The sequence below is a fragment of the Otolemur garnettii genome, unplaced genomic scaffold (assembly GCF_000181295.1).
Source record: "Otolemur garnettii isolate 467f Iridium unplaced genomic scaffold, OtoGar3 scaffold00018, whole genome shotgun sequence".
Lineage (NCBI taxonomy): Eukaryota > Metazoa > Chordata > Mammalia > Primates > Galagidae > Otolemur > Otolemur garnettii.
Genome location: NW_003852413.1, coordinates 28,614,515 through 28,632,839, shown reverse-complemented (window position 1 = coordinate 28,632,839; position 18,325 = coordinate 28,614,515). Strand labels below are relative to the sequence as shown.

Sequence of the window (18,325 nt, the reverse complement as noted above, 5' to 3'; positions counted from 1 at the left end):
ACACACTGTGAGCAGGTGTGTGCTCTGCGTGTGTGTCCCTGTGGAGTGGGGACTGGAAGGAGGTCACAGCATCACCCAGATGGTGACCTCCTGCATTCTAAAATTGCCACCTTCCGAGGCTCTGTGGCTCCCTGATCTCCTTGTGGCATTTTAGCTCCTCCCTGGGCCTTCACTTTCACTTCTGTCTAATAGGGAGAATCATAGTAGAGTCTTCCTCAGAGAGTTCTCTGAGGCTGAACGGAAAGAGTAGGAAAAGCATATGGACTAGCACACTTAGTAGGCGCTCAGCATACGTTAATTTCCTCAACTTCAGCCAGATCAGGGTGGGGGTGGGCAGGTGAAGCCCCAGGAAGAACTCCTATTAGCATCCTCCTAAGGCTGAGAGCCCACATTCCCCATCTGTAAGGGTTTGGGGTCAGTGGCCTTCTCCTGCTTGGCCATTCTGGGATCTTTCTATCTCTTAACTCCCCCAGTCACTCTTTCTTCCCTAACAGCCACTTCCCTTCCCTTCCTGGGACTGAGAACAAATTCTCCCAGGCAGATCTTTGCCTGGCCCATCTCTCCCCAACCCTTGCCTGCAAGGTCTAATTTCATCCTGGTGATCCCTTTCCTGGCACGTGTTTCTCAAGAGGAGGTGTTTCCTTCCTTGGCTTCTCAGTGGCAGGCATGGGCAGGGGCCAGCAAAATAGTACAGAAGTGGTCAGCCACCTCCTGTCTCTCTAAGCAGGCAGAAAGTCACCAGAGGGAAATCCCTTCAACTGTAGACTATCAGAGCTGAGATCTGGACAGGCATGGGATGGGGGTGGGAGTGGGGTGGATAAAGCTCCTCCAACCCCCAGCTAAACTGGGGCCTCAACCCCTCCTCCATTGGGCCGGTCCTCCTAGGCTCTTTATCTGCCCCCTTCCTCTGCACTTGCCCACTCACGCCCACCCTCTCCTGTTCCTCTTACCCACTCTCTGGTCAGAAGACTTTACAAAGCTTTCACACTTTGTCACAGTGTGCCTTGGGTTATATTTAGTTGTGAAGACTCTGTCTTCCCAGCCAATCTGAGAAGTCCCCAAGGGCAGGGACTGACTGAGTCACCTCCAATCCTCTCCCCCAGTGCCTCAGTTAGTACCTTTTATATACTGTGTGTGATCTCAGCAAGCTCTTGATGTCTCTGGTACTTAGTTTCTTGAGCAACGTGGACAGGGTATCATCTATGCTCTCTTCCAGCCCTGGTGGTGCAGGCTGCTATGGCCTGGGCAGCTGGGAATCTTCCTCCATCCTTCTCTCAACACTGGTCATGACTTCCTGAGCACCCCCTGCCCCTTGGTCTGCCCACCAGCATCCCCTCACTCTCCGTCCTCTCCCAATCCTTCCCTAAGGCTTGTGGGGTCTTACGCACCAGATAAACCAGGAAGGCTGGCTCTCAGATTGGGAAGACTTGGGGGTTTTCTTTTAGGTCCCTTAAGGAATTGAGCTCCTGAATCAGACCTTCTTCCTGAGATGGAGAGCCCAGAACCAGCCCAGACTTTGATGTGGGACCTTCCAGCCTCAGGTTGGCCGTGCAGCCACTGGTTAGATCTCTAGCTTGGAGCCAAGACCCTTAAGTGTGGCTTCAGCATTGGGGCTGAGGGACCATCCCTTTGGACCCCAGGCTTTTCATCTTGCCATCACCTTCCCAAGGCTACAGCACTGGGTGGGAGACTCTGAGATTATGGTGGGGGCCTTTGGAGACTCTCGCCTTCACCCGTCCTGGCCACTCATGAAATATGACTCCTTTCCCACAGCTCTGGAATAATAACCACAGCATTTCCAGGATGTTATTGTTTTGGTTGTTCTCACTAGAGGAAGAAGTCTGAGGTCCTGAGCCATCAGCCTACAGCTTGCCCAGGGCCCTAGGGCTTATCCTGGCCCAGAAGGATAAGCCCCATGTTTTCTGAACACACCTCCCAGCCAACTCAAAGCCACACACTATCCTTCTACACCCCATCTCCCTTTCTGCAGCTGGAAAACTCTATTTACCCTTCAAGGTTTTGCTTGACTCCTCCTCCTCAAAGACTGTTTTGGGCCTCTGCCCTCCCAGTCCCAGGTTAGGGATTCTTCCTTGCATAATCCCCTTTCCCCTACTGTATTCATATTTTCCTTACCTCCCCCAGAGGACTGTGCATACCTTGAGGTTAGGGACTAAGTCTTGTTTATAACTGTGTCCTCAGCACTCAGGACAATGCCTGGCAAAGCTGGCCCTCTGGAAGTGTTTGTTGACTGATCAAGCAAAAGCCCTATTTCCTAAGAAGAGGTGATAGCATTTTATCTATGCTACTGTGGCAGTGGCACTGCCCACTGCACTTTTGAGTTTTCAGATCCAAGATGGTTTCTGCTGGAGGGTTCCTGGGAGAAGAAACAAAGGCCTTGTGTGTTAGGCTGCAGCAGAGAGGTGGACTGAAACTCCCCCAGCCTTAGTGGCCCCAGCCCCATCCTCCCTCCCCAACTGGCTGCAGCTCCAGGCAGGATGGAAGGAGCATGTGCGGCCTCCCCCGCAGCAGAGCATCCCAGGGGAACCCAGCATTAGGGATTTCCTGGAGAGGAGATGGAAAGATAAGATAATTGCAAGGTACAGCTTAGGGCCGGCGTGACAGCAGAGAGAAGAAAGCAGAGCAAGGGGGGACAGGGAGACCCAGGCTCAGGAAACACTGTGGTTGGAGACAGGGGCAGGGTGTAGAATGGCAAAACCTCCCTCCCCTCTCACCATCTGATTTCTTTAGCAGCTCCCTGAAGGCCAGGAGCACCCCCAAACCAGACTCCAGCTCCCACACCCCAGCTTCCCTTTGTCCCCTGTTCTTCCTCCAGCCCCCAGCCTGGTGAGCCCCTCTGCTCCCAACCTGTGCCTGATCTGATTCGGCATGCAGGCGAAAGCTCTGGCGGCTGTGCCCATTCGAGTTTTCAAAGCAAGAAGAATTAATTAGCTCTGCAGGCCACAGTCAGCAGCTCCCACACCTGGACCAGAGCTAAGACAGGCAGAGTGTCAAAGTTCTTAGCAGAATTCCCCCCTGGGGGTTCTCTGGAGCAGCTGCATCCTTGACTGGCCTTGCTCTGCCCCAGAGCAACTAAACTTGCTTTGAGAGTTAATTCCCCTCCTGGCAACCACTGTCCTGGATTAGTCCTGAGTCCTCCAGCTTTAAGCAGGGATCATAGAGCACTGTGGGCTCAACACTCAGATGCCAGGATCCTTGTCTAGGCTTCTCCACACACAAAGTCCTTCTCTGGGCCCCTCAAGCCTGCTTCCTCCTTTAGAGAGTCGGAGAGAGCGTGTGTTCCTGGAAGAAACACCAGTGTGGGTGTCCTCTCCCCAGCTTGCTACCACTGCAGGAGGGGCACCAGCAGCACCAGGTGAGGACACCGCCTTGTGCTGCCACCTGGTGTCTGATGCTCTCACTGCATTGCTGTCGTCCGCTCAGGTGAGGGGAAAAGAGGCCATGGGGCACCTGGCTGTGATGGGTGGGAACCAGGGTGAGGGTGGAGACAAAGGCTGTTTGGAAAGTGGGTGAGGTCTGGGTGGGACGGGGCAGAGAACAGGAAGAGGGAAGGTTGTGGCATGAGGAGGAGAACAGGCACCTTGGGATTCAAGGGCAACATTATGCCAGGGAAGGGTGGGGCCTGGGAGTCTGGAGTGATTGTAGAGCCAACCTTGCCAGCTTTTAGACAACCATCTGGAGCCAAGGGACACCCTCTCCTGAGGTTGAACCCCTCTCCCCACTGTTCCTAGTGATTGAAGGCTGGAAGCCCACGAGGTGGGAGGCTGTGGGCCTCTCTAAGACTGTGAATATGCCAAGCTGGGAACATGTGTGTACATTTCTATGAACACGAATGTGACTGCTTTGGAAAAGAGCCACCTAGCAAGCCGTTTTGTAAGCAGGACTCTTCCCACCATGTCCCATGCCCCCCTCCACAATGAGATGAGTCGGGGTAGCGTGGATTTCAGGTTGGACAGACCTAGGATCAAACCCCAACTGTGACATTTCCTGGCTGTGTGACCTTGGATAAGTCACTTAACCTCTCTGAACCCACTGCCTCATGGAAAATGATAGCAATTATATTTCCCTTGCTAGGGTGTTTTGAGGAGTGAAACTGCATAAGAGCCTCAGGATTGTTTTTAGCACGAGCTCAGCTCGCCCCTCTTCCCAGTCCCCCACCCCCAGACAGACCTTTTCCTGGAGTCCTGGGGGTGGAGGAAGCAGAAGCAGCCAAGCCTGAGGGGGGGGCCTGCAGCTGCTGACACAGTTTCCTCTGAACCCCCAAGGAGGAGGCTGAGGGCAAAAACGACAGGGTAGATGCTCCTGCCTCCAAAAGCCCTGCACTCCTGAAGCCCCTGACCAGTTCCAGTGCTGCCCCTAGAGGACCCAATCCAAGGCCTGCTGCCTCCACCAGCCCTCCCCACCCAGCTTCCTTTAGTCTTCCCCACCCCTTGCTGCCACCTGCTGTGTACCCTGGAGCAGAAGCAAATAACCACCCAGAGAAGCATCGTGAGGTTAGCATCACCATTATTATTACTGGCATACATAAGATTCAGCAGAATCATTTTCACTTCAAACTCTTTTAATGAGACAAAACAGTTTCCATCATTGATAAAGATTTTACATTATTGGGGAACAGGCACAATTTCCTCCCCCCAAATACCCACTTTGACTCTGCTACATGTTAATATTTCCACATCACTTCCCAGATGTCCCCTCCAGGCACTGTCCTCTTCCAGAGAAACCCTTCAGTCCACCCATGGGTTTGGGCAGGGGTAGGGCAGCCTTTGCTTTCCATCAGGCTGACCATTGACATCTCTAGGGAGCAACCCACAAGCATAGTCAGTGCACCCCAAATAAGCTTCCCAGGCACCTACTTGGAGGAAGGGGCCAGAAGAAAGGGACCCTAGAAGGAAGTGTGTAAGCTAAGAGTCAACCCAAGTGACTTTACGGTGTTACAGCGTGCCATGCTGTCCAGCGTGGGTGGTGATGGTGCTAGAATGGAGGGGCAGCTCTCTGACTTCACCTTGATCCAGAGTTCTCCAACTACTAGAAGAAAAAAAGACCCCAGACACCCCCTATTCCCATCTTCCATCCTCATAGAAAATAGGCAGCTATAGAATTCTACAAAAATATAAAAGCTTCATCTGCAGATCCAGGTGACAAAGCTCTAGGAATTTTGTACAGCTTTGCTTATAAAAAAAAAAAAATAGCAGCTCCTACAAGCACCTCCTCTCCCTACCCAAGGAGGCCAGGGGAAAAAGAGTTTGACATTATTGCACACCCTAAGGGGATAAAACTAGGTGTTTGCTTCAAGAAGTAGTATTATTTCTGTCCAAAAGAGCAATTAGAAAAGCTCTCACCAGCTTAGAAAACACAAGACTGGACAATGCCTCCAGGGCCACCCACCCGGCAGCCGGGCATCCCTGGCTCCCAGCTGCGTGGTTCAGATGGAGGCTGCCATTGAAGTTTCCAGAATTCAATCCAATCCTGGGGTTTGAAGGCCCCAGGTGAGGGGGCAGAGCTGCCAAGGGAGTGGGGGTGGGGCAGATGTTTAGGGGTGGCTGGCAGGTGACAGGCTGGCTGAACCCATGGTCACCCTGTCTTGGCCCCAGCATTACAGGCAAAAGAATATTGCTTGTGGTAGCACCAGAAAGGTGGCTCTGGGCCACAGTTCTTTCTCTTCCTCCTGCCTGCCTGTGGCTGCCTTCACTACTCCTCCCTCTGCTGGTTCCCACTGGGCAGGCAGCAGACAGACCATGTAAACACCTTGATGGTACTCGTTCATCACCCCCCAGGGTGCCAGCTCCCCACTCAGCAGCCAACTCTATCAGAAGGTCACCTCCAGACACCCAGCACTGGCCCCCTCATCTTTGGGTCAGAGCATCCCACATGATTTGCACAGCGTAATTCTATTGCCAGCAGGTGGGTAGGCTGGGGCCTCCCTAAGGCAGGAGGCTAAAGCCCAGACCCATCAGGTCAGGCATTCAGCTAGAAGTGTAGCAAATCCAGGGCTGAAGCCTGGGAAAGGAAGAAGACCTACAAGCATTTGCCCCTCTCCTCCACCAACTCACAAATGTAGCTCTGCAGCCGCTGAGGCAGCCTCCCTCAGCCTCAGTCAGCTCCATTAACCAAAACAGCTTCATTATGCCAATTTCCAGCTTTCAATATGTGGCTGATAGCTGTCAGCAGAAATAAGAGTTAATCTGGAATTACTCACATTCACTGAGCTGCCTGGCTGAGGGGAAGCAATAAAGCTTTGATCACAGAAGGAGGAGACCCTGCCTCCCCAGCCTAGCACCAAGCAGAAGGCTTTTCCTGTCCTTCTCGGCCCAGAGAGGGCAGGCCAAAGGTTGCAGTCCTCCAGAGCAAGGCATTTGGGTTCTCCCTCCCTCACATACATGCACACACACTCATACACATAAGCACACACACACTCACACACCCCTTCGCTTCCTGCCACCCACTCCCCATCTTCAGGAATCTCTCTCCAACACCATCTGGAGATGCCTCACTCTCCATTTCTTTGGCCTTTACTCTGGACTGTGATATACTTTTTATTTAGGAAAATTACTTTATTTTATATATAGAGAGAGAGATGTATGTATGTATATATAAAAAGGTTCCATTTCACTTGTAAAATCTCATTTTTCCTTTTTTCTTCCCTACAGAAAATGATGACGAGGTTAAAGGAGAAAATAAGTTACATTACAGTTTCCAAAATAGTTTTCACTCTCCGCTGAAGATGGGCCACCATCGGGGCTGTAATGCACTCGTGGTCCCAGCTTGTGCTTTGCAAGAAGAGGGAATATAACTAGACTGGTTATTTTAGGTTAAAATAGCCAAGAGACAGACGCCTTCGCCTCAAAAATATTCTGAGACACATAAAAGTAGAAGGAAACAAGTCTCTTCAGTCACAAAATGTCATACATCCCGCATATACTAGATTCAATTAATTTAATAAAATAGAATATACATAGAGATTCTGCACAAACGTATTGCTTTCTCCCAACAGCTCCTGGTGTCGGGAACCTCAGCTGCACTGGGCCTCTCTCTTTCATCCAGAGGTGCCAGAGCTACTGTTTTATAACTCTCTTTGGAAGTTCTGCTTGCAGGTGCCCAGAGCCACCGAGGCAGGGAGGAACACCTCCTTGGTGTTTTATATGGAACTTTTTTCAGGAACATAGCCCAGGAGGAGGAGCTAGGATTTGGCACCCAGTGGAGAAAGGTGAGTGGGAGAGTGGGGCAGGACTCAGGGCTCCAGGGCTCCTGGGTCAGAGGATAAACCGGAGAGACTCAGCACGTCTTTCTTTGGGGAGGGCGAGGCAGCCATGCTGTCAGGGGGGCCAGAGGCCAAGGGGTCCTTGGACTCGCTGGATGGAGCCCTTCTCCGGAGGCAGATGCCAGGGCTGGGTGGGGGCCGAGAGCCTTGGCTCTCGGGGGGGTCTATGGAAATACTGGGCGGGCTGAGTTTTTTCTTGGGCCGGCTTCCCGGCCCCCCAAGAAGCTGGCCCCCGAGGTTCGAGGGGCCTGGGCCCAGGCGGGGCTGGGAACCGCTGTCCAGGCAGCTGACGGCAATGGAGTGTCTCCTCTGTTCATCTAGCCAAGACACAGGCCGGCGCTGGCCGCTCTGGGCTTCCACGCTGTAGCACTTCTTCAGGTCTCGCGGGGATGGCGCCTCCTCCTGGCCGCCAGTGGGCAGGAGGTCTCCTGAAATCCAGCTCAGCTCTGTGTCCAACTCTAAGCTGCTTCTGGTCTCCAGAGGGTCCTTACCCCAACTGGGCTCTGGACGTGGGCAAGGGGCTGGCGGGGGCATGTGCTTCGAGATCTTGTTCTGGCTGCGGGAATGCTGCTGCACTTGGATGCTGGACTGGCCCCAGAAGGAGTAGGCACGGGCCAGAGGTGGGGAAGGCCCACTCACCTCTGACAGCAGGTCCTCCCGGCTGCCCAGGCCCTGAACGTCCAAGGAATCAGTCCTTATTGCTGCCTGTGTGGGGTGGGGGGGATGGGTCAGCTCAGGGGTCTCCTATCCAAAATGAATTGTCCCTTCTGTCATGCTGGATCAGCCCTGCACCCATGGGGCTACAGGATCACCCTAAGCAGAGGTACAGGTAGTTGCTCTTATTGGGAGAGAGGGTCCCGGTATAGCCTAAAATCTATGGTTTACCATGCCTCCCCCCACTCCAAATCCTTTCTTTCCACATGCCCTGGTTTCCCCCAAGTTTGCAGGAAGGCTCTCTGCAGCCCCCATCCCTTTGGCTTTGAATTTCCTTGTCAGTTGGCAACCACCTCTCAACTGTATGGACTCAGGTTCTCTGTGATGTGAGGCTTCACCATGTCTACCCCCAAGTAAAATTGACCCCTTCCTCCTCTGTGCTCCCCACTGCACCATCTGGCAACGATGGCCCATTGCTGCAATGGTCTGATGGTGTGTAGCCTCCACTAGTAGACCATGAGCCCCGGGGGGGCAGGAGCTGTGTCCCCAATGCCTGGCATACAGAGGCTGCTTAGTGAATATTTGCAGAATAAAGATGGACTGAGCCTGCTGCTTGAGTGCATGGGGCTGAGCAGCTTCTCATGCTCATGCAGAAGGGCACAGGCAGGGCCTTGTCACAGGTAGGGCAGACAAGCCTCACCTGGCTCCATGTAGTTCTGCTCTGTGCCCTTGGAGTGTGGGCTCCAGAAGGTGGGCGCAGGGCTTGGCTGAAAGCAAAGGCACTTAAAACCTATTTCATGCCCCTCAGCTTCGTCCCAAGTGTGAAGAATAGGGAAGCTGCTCTGAGTGGGGGAAAGGAAGTGCAGAAGCCTGGGTTCTATCTCTAACTCAACAGTGATAGAGATACCACTACACTCAACCACTACACTCTCTGGCCTCCCTTGGGTGGGTATGAACTTCAAGAAGGGACAGACCACTTCTGCTTTGCCCAACTCTGTATCCTGGATACTTAGAACTGGCCTGGCACACCCTTGCTGGAAGAATGAAAGTGTTGGCCCTAGTCATCACCACCAGCCTAGATTCCCAGCACAGGGTCCAGCCCCCAGGCCCATACCCACCATGCCACAGCTGCTCACCTGGCGCCTGAGTGGCCTTTGAGCCAAAGGGGAACGGCCCGGTGGGGGCAGTTTGGGGATGGTACCCCACACAAGGGCACAGTGGGGCTGGAGCAGGTGGGGTGCATCTTTGGGAAGCTGTGGGGTGTAGCTGGTGTCTGCTGGTTGGGAGTGAACAGACAAGACAGAGCCTGCAGAGGAAGAAGAACAGTGGAGGGGTGAGGAAGAGAGAGACTCTCCCTTCTAAGCCCTCCCTTCCATCTTCTCTCCCTCATCAGAAACTCTACCCTCACTCTCCTTGGGCTGGGGGCTCCCCAGAGGTAGGAGAACCCCCTTTTGCTGCCTCAGTCACTCCGACCCAAGTCAGGACTGACTTAGGGAAGGATGGGGTCTCCCTGTATGAGCCAAGCCAAGCTACCCAGCCCTGGTACCTGACTGAGCTTTGGGGAGCCTCCATCCCCTGCGTCCCAGGGGCCTTTCAGCAGTGCTCCCATCACGACACATGTAGCTATCATTAGGCAGAGAGTGCGTTCGGCTGACCCCAGACTTCCACACAGTCAGTAAGTCTGGTCCCAGTGTGACAGGAGTCTTTTCAGGGTGGGGTTCCATCTGCAAAAGGAATGGGGAGGAAGTGGGAGAAAGAGGGGTGTCTGAGTCTGGTAACTGAGGCAGAGCTGGACAAAAGAAGCCAGCCCTCCAGCCTCACCCCCACCCCTCCCAGGACAAGGTGGAGATGGGCATGAGTGGGGCTAGGGAGGGGTAGACATGGGAAGGAAGAGGATGGGAGGAGGCCCTGTCCCAGGAACCTATGCACATTGTCACCTCTAAGCCTCCAGTGGGGTTGTGGAGGAGGGGAGGAGGTATCCAGAGAAGGAAGAGCAGCCCCCAGCCCCCAGCCCTGCAGGTGGTTCACAAGCTCACTGCAAAGCCCCATTTAGAGACTCTGAAGGGAACTCTGGTGTCTATAGGGGATTAAAAGCTAATAGCAGCCCCTCCACCCCCTTGCTGGAGCTGTGGGGGGAGTAGGAGTGGGAGAGGGCCCTCCCAGTGAGCAGGGGACTGGGCAGCCCAGGATAGCCTGCAGGGATAAGGCTGGTAATTCAGTCTCTGTAGCAGCCCCAGTTCCAGCAGGGGACCTGCACTGTGCTCATGTGGGTTGAATGACAGCTAAATATCAGGGAGACATCACATCGGTCTCCCCCACCTCCATGATAACAACACAAGGACTCTGGAGGGTGTGAGAGCCTGGGTACTGTGGACCAGCTCCTCCCTTAGTGGACAGACTTGCGGTGGGAGTGGGTTTTTCTTTCTGGTAATCAGAAAGGTTGCTCCCAAGAGATTTCTCCATGACTCTAATGACCCCCACCCCTACTCCTCTCCATTCCTAGTTCTTAGGGAGGCTTGAAGTTTCGTGTCCCCACATGAGCTCAGACAGCTGAACAGCCCCACAGGCCCGAGGACGGCTGTGTGAGAGGCCAGTCTTCCTTCCTTTTGCTTCAGCCCCAGGCTCTGCTTCTGCCAGCTACCCATGACCCTGAGGTACCCCCAGCTGGTAGTCAAGGCTTGGCCCAAGCTGGGCCCTGCTCTGACAGTAGGACAGGAAGGCCGGGAGGAGGGGCTGCTCACAGTTGGAAGGGGACAGAAGGCTGGGACAGGGTAGGGGAGTTTTCAGACATAAAGAAGCACCCCCACCCCGCTGAGTTTGGCAAGGACACAGGGAGACACAGGCACAGTGACAGAGGAGACAGGAACAACACCCCAGGTGAAGAAGGTGAAGAAGGCCATGGCAGTGGTGGAGGAAATGCAGCTGTCACCCACTACGTGGTGGTGAATGTCTCACAGGGAGGGTGGGAAGGAGGGGTGCAGGGACAGGGAGGGCTGGCTTGCACAGGGCTCCAAATACAGAGACTGGCTCTGATGCCACCCCTGTGTTGGGCTGTGTCACTCCTGGGTGTCTGATTTAACCCTTTCATAAGCACTATCTTTGCACCCTTCTGGGCAAATTTAATCTTATCTAATTTCTTTGTCCCCAGTGGGGGACCTGAAGATCTCTTGCCAGCAAAGCCTGCCTGCCGGTTGATGCCTCTGGATGGAGCCTGGTGGCAGAGTGAGAGGAGGTGGCCAGGGTCCTCCCTGGGCTGATCTGGAGCCCTGCAGCCAGCCAGCCCCGGGGGGTGGCCGGGGAGCTGTGAGGGGCAGTGTATGTACATTGCTCTCCGGGGCACTAAGTAAGAGTGTGTGAATGTCATCAGGCAAAGAGTCATCCGTCAGAGCTAGAGAGCAGGATGGTTCAGACACAATCTCTGACGTCAGAGACAGAGCCTCCATCTCAGCTAGAGGGATCTAGACAGGGAGAGAGATGATCAGGCATGAGAAACCAGGGCAGCGCACACGTGCGTGTGCACACACGCACGCTCTCTCTCAGTCCCCACTTCCCGGTTTCCACAAAGCATGGGGAAGAAAGGCATCCCTTCTCTCTCCCCACCACTTTCCCAAACAAACCCACAGCGCCTCCCCTCACCCACTTCAACCCCCTGCTCTGATCAGAGAGGCTGCGGCAGGCACCAAAGAGCCAGAGCAAACACTGACAAAGCGAGGAGACACAGAAACATATTCTAAAGACACCCCAGGAACCGTACCAGCCCCCTCCCACACTACCACCGCCCAGAGAGAGAGCAGGGAGGGGGGAGGGCTTTCGACGTTCATAGAGATGGTACCAAAAAGAAAAATGAAAAAAGGCCAGCAAAGCACTGTCTCTCCTCTGGGCACAGACAGAGCAGCATGGGGGGCACAGGGGACAATGCCACCAATCTGACGGCTGTTTTCTGACTATTCTCTCTGCTTCCAAAAGCCTGGCAGGACTTGGCCTGCCCCCAGATTCTGGCCTCTCCCCTCGAAGGCCCTCCTCCACCAGCCTGCAGCCCGCCCTCTCCAACTTGGGCTCAGGGAGGTGCTTTGCTCCCGCTGGCCTGAAGTGGGCACACTTGGGTGGGCTGCCACACCATCTGGCTGAGACTGAATCCCAACAAGATCCCTTCCTACAAGAGGATCCTTGTCCACATTTTTGAATCAGGCTAAAGGGTTCCCAGCAACCTGCCTGTGCCTCTGCCTGAGGAAGACTAGGCTTTTCTATCTCCAGCTGACTTCTATCCCAGTCCAAGTCTGCAGCCTCTGACCTTCCACCTGGGGGCCCACTAGGGGCTCTCTGCCAAATGGAAGGGGTCAAGGTCATAAGGAACTCAGAAAGCAGAAGATCTAGGATTAATTCAATGGGACTGGGGGAGAAAGGCATATGGGGCTGCGGGCAGAGGCTGGGCTTGCAGAGGAAGCCAAGTCCTAGTTCACACCAAGGTCTCAGAGTCCACGCCTGGTCGGAGCCTTCCATTCTTCTTAGAACAGAAGTCAGCAGCCACTGACAGCACTCATTGTGCCCAGTGGGCTCCATGGCTTAAAGAACCACCAAACAGGACTAGAGTGGGTGCTGGCCACAGAGGAGGACTGCCCCTCACTGGATTCCCTAGCCACTGCACCATTCCTGGGGGCCCTTCTCCCCTGTGTCTGGCACCTCATCCCTTCCACCTTTAAGGTCCCACTGCTAACTTGTTTTCTCCCTCCTCCCCTTCTCTTCTGGATTCTTTCTTACATCGCCCCTCCCAAACTCCTCCTCCCTCCATCCTTTCCCCTTGGAAGGGCAACTTCAACATCCCTCCCTTCCAACTCTGTTCTGGATTGATCTCAGCCTAGAAGAACCCCTGACTGCCTCCTGCCAGGCCTAACTGAGGTCCTGAAGCTGCCCTTCCTACAGATGCCCACGGGCAGGCAACACCCCCAGCCTCCCCAGAAGCGCGGCACAGCATGGCACAGCCCAGCACGGTCAGGGGAGGGGGCACAGCGCGAGGGCACAGTAACCTGTGGGTCGGAGCCACCCCAGCAGGGGGCAGAAGGGAAGGCAGAGGGCTGGCCCTCTGGGCCTGCCAGCTCGTCCATCAGCTTCAGCTCCCCCTCCAGGGAGCCCTGGATCAGCAGGGACATGGTGTCAAACAGCTGTCTGTCCTGGGAGGACCAGCCCACAGGGGAGCCGGAGAACCAAGGAGCAGGGGGTAGAGGGGCAGTGAGGGGACGTGTCATGGGGGGTCAATAAGAGACAAAGGGAAAAAGAAGAGGTGAGACCCATATGACACACAGGTGAGACCCACATGACACACACATAACACCACACACACAGAGCAAGGAAGAGAAAGAGGAAAAGGAGGGCACAGGGAAGAGGGAAGGTGTGAGAGGAAGAAGGAGAGATGGGAGATGGAAGAGAAGTAGAGCCCATAGGGCGAGAGGGAGAAGGAAAGAGGATAGAGGAAAAGATAGAGAGATGGAGGGAACCGTGTGGGTTAAAGGGTGGGTAGGACAGAAGTTTGGCAATCGGGGAAGGGTAAGAAAGAAACAGGAAGAAACAGAAAACTTAGCCTTGGACCTAAGAGCCAGAAAGGGGAGGCCAGACCAGGCCACAGGAGCAAGGGACAGATAAGTTGGCATGTCTGTCGGTTTGCTGAGGGTGGCCATGTGGGATGTGTGTGGGCAGCCTTCTGGGGAGGGGCAGGGACTGCTCTCCAGCATCCAGGAAGAGCCTTGGCCCTCCCACAGGCCACCCTGCCCACCCTACTCCTGCCCCAGGTGCCCTCAAAGAGTGGGGTAGTTTGCTCACCAAGGGGTGTTCGAGGGAAAGACGGGAGGCTGCTCTTGCATGGGCCTGGGTGCGCAGGGCCCCAGGATCAGGGCTGTCGGGGCTGTCAGGACCCGTGACCCCAGGCCAGAGGAAGGGGCTGCTCAGTGGTGAGTGGGGCTGGGGGCTGAGGGTCTTCATCTCCAGCTCCAGCTCGGCCTCCAGCTCAGCCTCCTCCTTGGCCTCCTTATTGCTCTCCTCCAAATGCTTCATCAGCACGGCAATCACCACGTTCACCAGCACAAACTGGGCCGTCAGCACAAAGGACACGAAGTAGATGGGTGAGATGACCGTGTTGTAGCAGGTGGACTCCTGGTCACAGTCCCGGAGGGTGTCCTGGGGCAGGCGGGAGATAGGGTGAGGCCTGGAGGACAGCGGATGGGGCTGTCGTAGAAAATCGGGTCACTGGTATCATAGAGCATTGGAAGAGGAGGGAAGGAAGGAGGGAGTGTCCTGGGGGCAGAAGAGCATTAGATGCTGCCTGGGGAAGTGTGAGTCAGAGCATGTCCTGGGGAGAGGGAGTTCCAGAGCCTTCTGGCATGGGGAAGAGAAGGTCACATGCTTTTCTTCACAGCCAATTCATCTTCCCAAGGAAACTTGGCTCAGGAAATAGGGCTCTCTCCCTGGTGCCTGGGCCAGTCCTAGGAGGGACCTGCTGAGGGTGGGCTCTCACCTTCATAATGCCGTTCCAATTGTCACCTGTGGAGACTCGGAAGAGGGTCAGGAAGGCCATGCCAAAGTTCCGGAACGTGGCATGCCGGCCCAGGCCCTCGCAGGGGTGTGTCTCATCACACTCTGGGGAAGAAGGGGGAGGGAAGAGGCCTGTGTTAGTTCTGGAGCCCCTGGATCTCCAGCCCTGGCTCCTTCCACCTCCCCCATCCCAACTCACCCAGGTCTCCAAAGAGCTCCACGCCCAGAGCTGCAAAGATGAAAAACAATAACATGAAGAGCAGTCCCAGGTTCCCCACCTGGAAGAGAGGAAAAGAAATGGAAAACATGCCTCTGGATCCCCAGTCAGCTTCCCTGAACTCCCAGCCCCTCTGGGGAGCACCCCCTTCCCCAGAGGCTCTCCCGACTTCCAGTTACCTGGGGCAGGGCCTGCATCACCGTGTCCAACAGCGCCCGCATGCCCACCGCCATCTTCAGCAGCTTCAGCACTACAGGACAGGACAGGACATGATGCATGAGCTGGCCGCTCTGGGTTCTAGCCACTTGGCTGGCACAGCCAGGCCACACCCCCCACCCTCAGCCCAGCCTACACCCTTCCCTGTTGGCAAAGACTGGAGAAAGACCCAGGGGAATCCACCACCACCCAGTCCCTGGCCAGCCTCAAAGCTGACCCTTGCCATCTGTCCTGGGCTAGTGCCAAGGGGAGCAGGTGTGCATGTAGGCAGCTGGACACCAACCTCGGGCGATGCGCAGCACCCTCATGATGCGGATGATGGTGGGGTTGATGGGCAGCGAGGCATTGACCTCTATCTCCTCCAGCGTGATGCCCATGATGGACAGCAGCACAATGGCCAGGTCCAGCTGGTTCCACCTGAAAGTCCAGGACACAGCCCCCTGAGTGGGGGCAGAGGTCGTGGAGGAGGGACAGTTGTGGTATAGAAAAACAGGGCTGGGAAGGAGGGCAGAGGCCAGCTGCTCCAGGCTCCCCACTGCAGAGAAGAGGCATGGCTTACCTAAGGCCACACGGCCAACCGGTGGCACAGGTAGAGCAAGGACTTTAGCTCGATGGCCTCTGCTTTTTATTTTTATTCATTCGCTTTTATATGGTGTTTACTATGCACCACTTTCATAATCTCATAATCTCACAACTCTGTGATATGGACACAATTGTCTATTCTACAGATGAGGAAACTAAGGCACAGAGAAGTTAAGTAACATACCCAAGGACACCAGGATTCAAATTCGGTGTAGTCAGTCTGGCTCTGGGCTCTACACTCTTAAGCCCCAGATCTGGTCACTTTAATTTCTGGCTGCCAGTGCCCCCCAGGCTTTGTCTTCAAACTCCCTCCATTCCCTCCCATCTACAAGGCCCTGGTTGCTGCCCTGTCCTGCATTAGCCGTAAGATGGGGGCTGGACCTCGGGAGTTACAAAAGGGCTTTACGCATTAGATCCTCCTGGGTATTTCCCCAAGAGACACACCCCTCTCCTCCTCAACCTGTCACTCAACTCCCCCAAACCTCTCTCCTCTGCATTACCTGTCCTGGAAGAACCGACGGAAACCAAAGGCCACAAGTTTGAAAACTGACTCCAAGACAAAGATGACAGTGAAGATGTAGTTGCAGATCTTCAGAGCCTCATCCAGGATCTGGCAGGGATGAGGGCAAGATGCAGGGTCTCCTGAGGCCTAGGGCTGAGACTTGCCCCACCCCTCCATCATACCACCAGGATACGGGAGACAGGGTGAGTCTAAGGAGAGCTGTCTTCCTGCTTCTACCATGAAGGCTGATCATCCATCCTCCACCACCCCCAACCCAGGGTGGAATAAGGTCCTCATTCACGCAAATGATACAAACCCTTTCTCCCTAAGAGATGGTGAGGAGACCACATAAGAATGTGCTGGAAGGGGCCTTGTGCATTACCAATTCAACCTCCTCCTTGTACACACAGGGAAACTAAGGGCTGGAGGGCAGCCAAGGGAGGCTGACTGGAAAAGTGGTAAGATCACAGGTGATCTCTGGAATTCCAGAAGGGCAGGTACTGATTTGCCTTCTTTTCTCTCAAAGGTCCAGGTCCAGTTCATAAAAGACACTTAATACATACTTGTTAGGTTAACTAGGTCCTCTGCTTTCTAGCTGTGTGACCTTGGCCAAGTCAACCAACATCTCTGAGCCTCAGTGTCCTTATCTATAAGACAGAGATGATACCCACCTCCCAAGTCACCACAAAGGGCACATGTAACGTGCCCAGCACTTGCCTGGCACAGACGTGCACTGGCTCAAGCGTGTTAGCCTCATCCAGAGTTTCCATGGCTAGAGCAAGGACCAGGTGGCTGGTGGGTTGCTCCTACCTGGGGCTGCTGGTAGTGCTCCATGGCCATAGTGACCACATTCAGCCCAATGACACCTGTGATGAAGAGATCCAGGTAGTGGCTGGTGCACAAGTGGTGGACAAGGAGCCGGAAGCGGGAGTAGTCCGAATAGTAGGGTTTGCACTGGGCTTCTGGTGGGGTAGGGAAGAGAGCAGAGCAAGGATTAGGCCCCTGTCCCTGGCACCCCTCCACCCCCAATCCCTCACAGCTGCCAGCCTCTAACGCCAACATTCCAGTGTCATCAGCATCCTTGCCCACCCGCCACTACCCTTTGGGAGGGGCCGCTCTCTGGCAAGTCCCCCTTCAAGCATCTGTTGTACTGGCTGCAACTGGAGGCAGGTTGGGTCAGGACATGCAGAGCTCCCCACCTACATTAGATACCAGGTGAGCCCCCTCCCCAAGACAGCTTCTAAAATCCACCAGCCCTCTTAATGCCCTCGACTCAGTGTTCTGCAAAGAGGCCAGATCAATAAGATGAAAAACAACCGGTCTTATCGGGCTCAGAGGAGGCTCCATCAATGGAGAGGCAAACGCTTTTGCTCCTTCACCAAGCTCAGCCCCTTGAGGGGAGCAGAGGAGATTACACAGAGCTGGGATTTGAAGATAAAACCGGAGATTGGAAATTGGACATCTTGGCTGGCTGCACTGACCGACTCAGAGGGCCTCCAGGGGGTAGGGCCTGGGCCTCCTGCATCCTCATGTGGGGGAGGACAGAGGGGAGGCCTCAGGGCTCTGCTCCATCCCAGACTCAAGCTGGGAGGGCCCCACCTGTAGACTCACCCAGTTTCTAATGAGGCAATGCCTAGCCTGCTCCTGGGTGTTTGGGCAGCATTAGGCTGCAGGCTGGGCTGGAAACACTGTCTGAGATCTGTCGGAGGCATAATATTTCTCTTATAATTAGTGAACCACTTAGTTATAAAAATCATGGTGCCAGAAGGTTGGCCTGCTGAGCAGGCAGAATAAATCTGGGGGCAGGAGATTGTAGGGGGCCCCTCCTCTAGGTGCTGAGGAAGGGCCAGGCCAAGTTGGGGCACATATTATCTGGAGGAGGTTGACAGATTGGTCTCCCAGGCAGCCACAGAGAAGGAGGAGGCTCTGTGCGGGGAGGCTTGGGCAGCCTCAGGTCCCAGACAGCCCTTCCCCCTCTCAGGAGGTCTAGGGATGCCAGCCAGCAAGGGCTGCAGCCTCTGAGGCCCGTGCCAGGGGCTGGCTGGCTCAGGGGCAGCAGGAAGCTTTGGGCCTAGGCCAGCTCAGATATAACTGTCCTTTCCCATGCAGAGGACCATTTAACAGAGAGGTAAACTGAGGCAGGGGTGGCCTGGGGTGGGCCCCCACCAAAGGCCGAAGGAAGAAGAGCACCCAGGAGCTGCACGTTCAGCCTCTTGGGCTGTCATGCTCTAGGCCCACGTGGCCACTCTCCAGCATCTGCCTTGAGGTGTGGATAACCAAGGGGCAGAGTCCCTGAGTTCTGGTGTGCCTCAGGGGCACATCAGGCCATCTTTTTGTTTTCAGAGATGTGGCT

General features: G+C 54.9%; 1 protein-coding gene across 34 annotated transcripts in view; it reads right to left on the bottom strand.

The window, feature by feature from the left end:
- Positions 1-6,551: 6,551 nt before the first annotated feature.
- CACNA1G (calcium voltage-gated channel subunit alpha1 G) overlaps positions 6,552-18,325 on the bottom strand; it is a 62,695-nt gene continuing 50,921 nt past the window's right edge. For 11 of the 34 annotated variants that reach the window (XM_003786510.1, XM_003786509.1, XM_003786505.1 and 8 more), the window contains 10 exons: positions 16,783-16,934; positions 15,971-16,080; positions 15,172-15,305; positions 14,852-14,922; positions 14,655-14,733; positions 14,439-14,560; positions 13,748-14,101; positions 9,480-9,657; positions 9,070-9,239; positions 6,552-7,984 (listed from right to left, as the gene is read on the bottom strand). In XM_003786510.1, coding sequence (XP_003786558.1) covers positions 7,250-7,984; positions 9,070-9,239; positions 9,480-9,657; positions 13,748-14,101; positions 14,439-14,560; positions 14,655-14,733; positions 14,852-14,922; positions 15,172-15,305; positions 15,971-16,080; positions 16,783-16,934 — 2,105 coding nt within the window. In that variant the 3' untranslated portion in view covers positions 6,552-7,249. Of the gene's footprint in view, positions 7,985-9,069; positions 9,240-9,479; positions 9,658-11,256; positions 11,392-12,957; positions 13,102-13,747; positions 14,102-14,438; positions 14,561-14,654; positions 14,734-14,851; positions 14,923-15,171; positions 15,306-15,970; positions 16,081-16,782; positions 16,935-18,325 lie in introns of all 34 variants that reach the window. The other 23 variants (XM_003786520.1, XM_003786512.1, XM_003786503.1 and 20 more) reach the window with 7 other exon arrangements.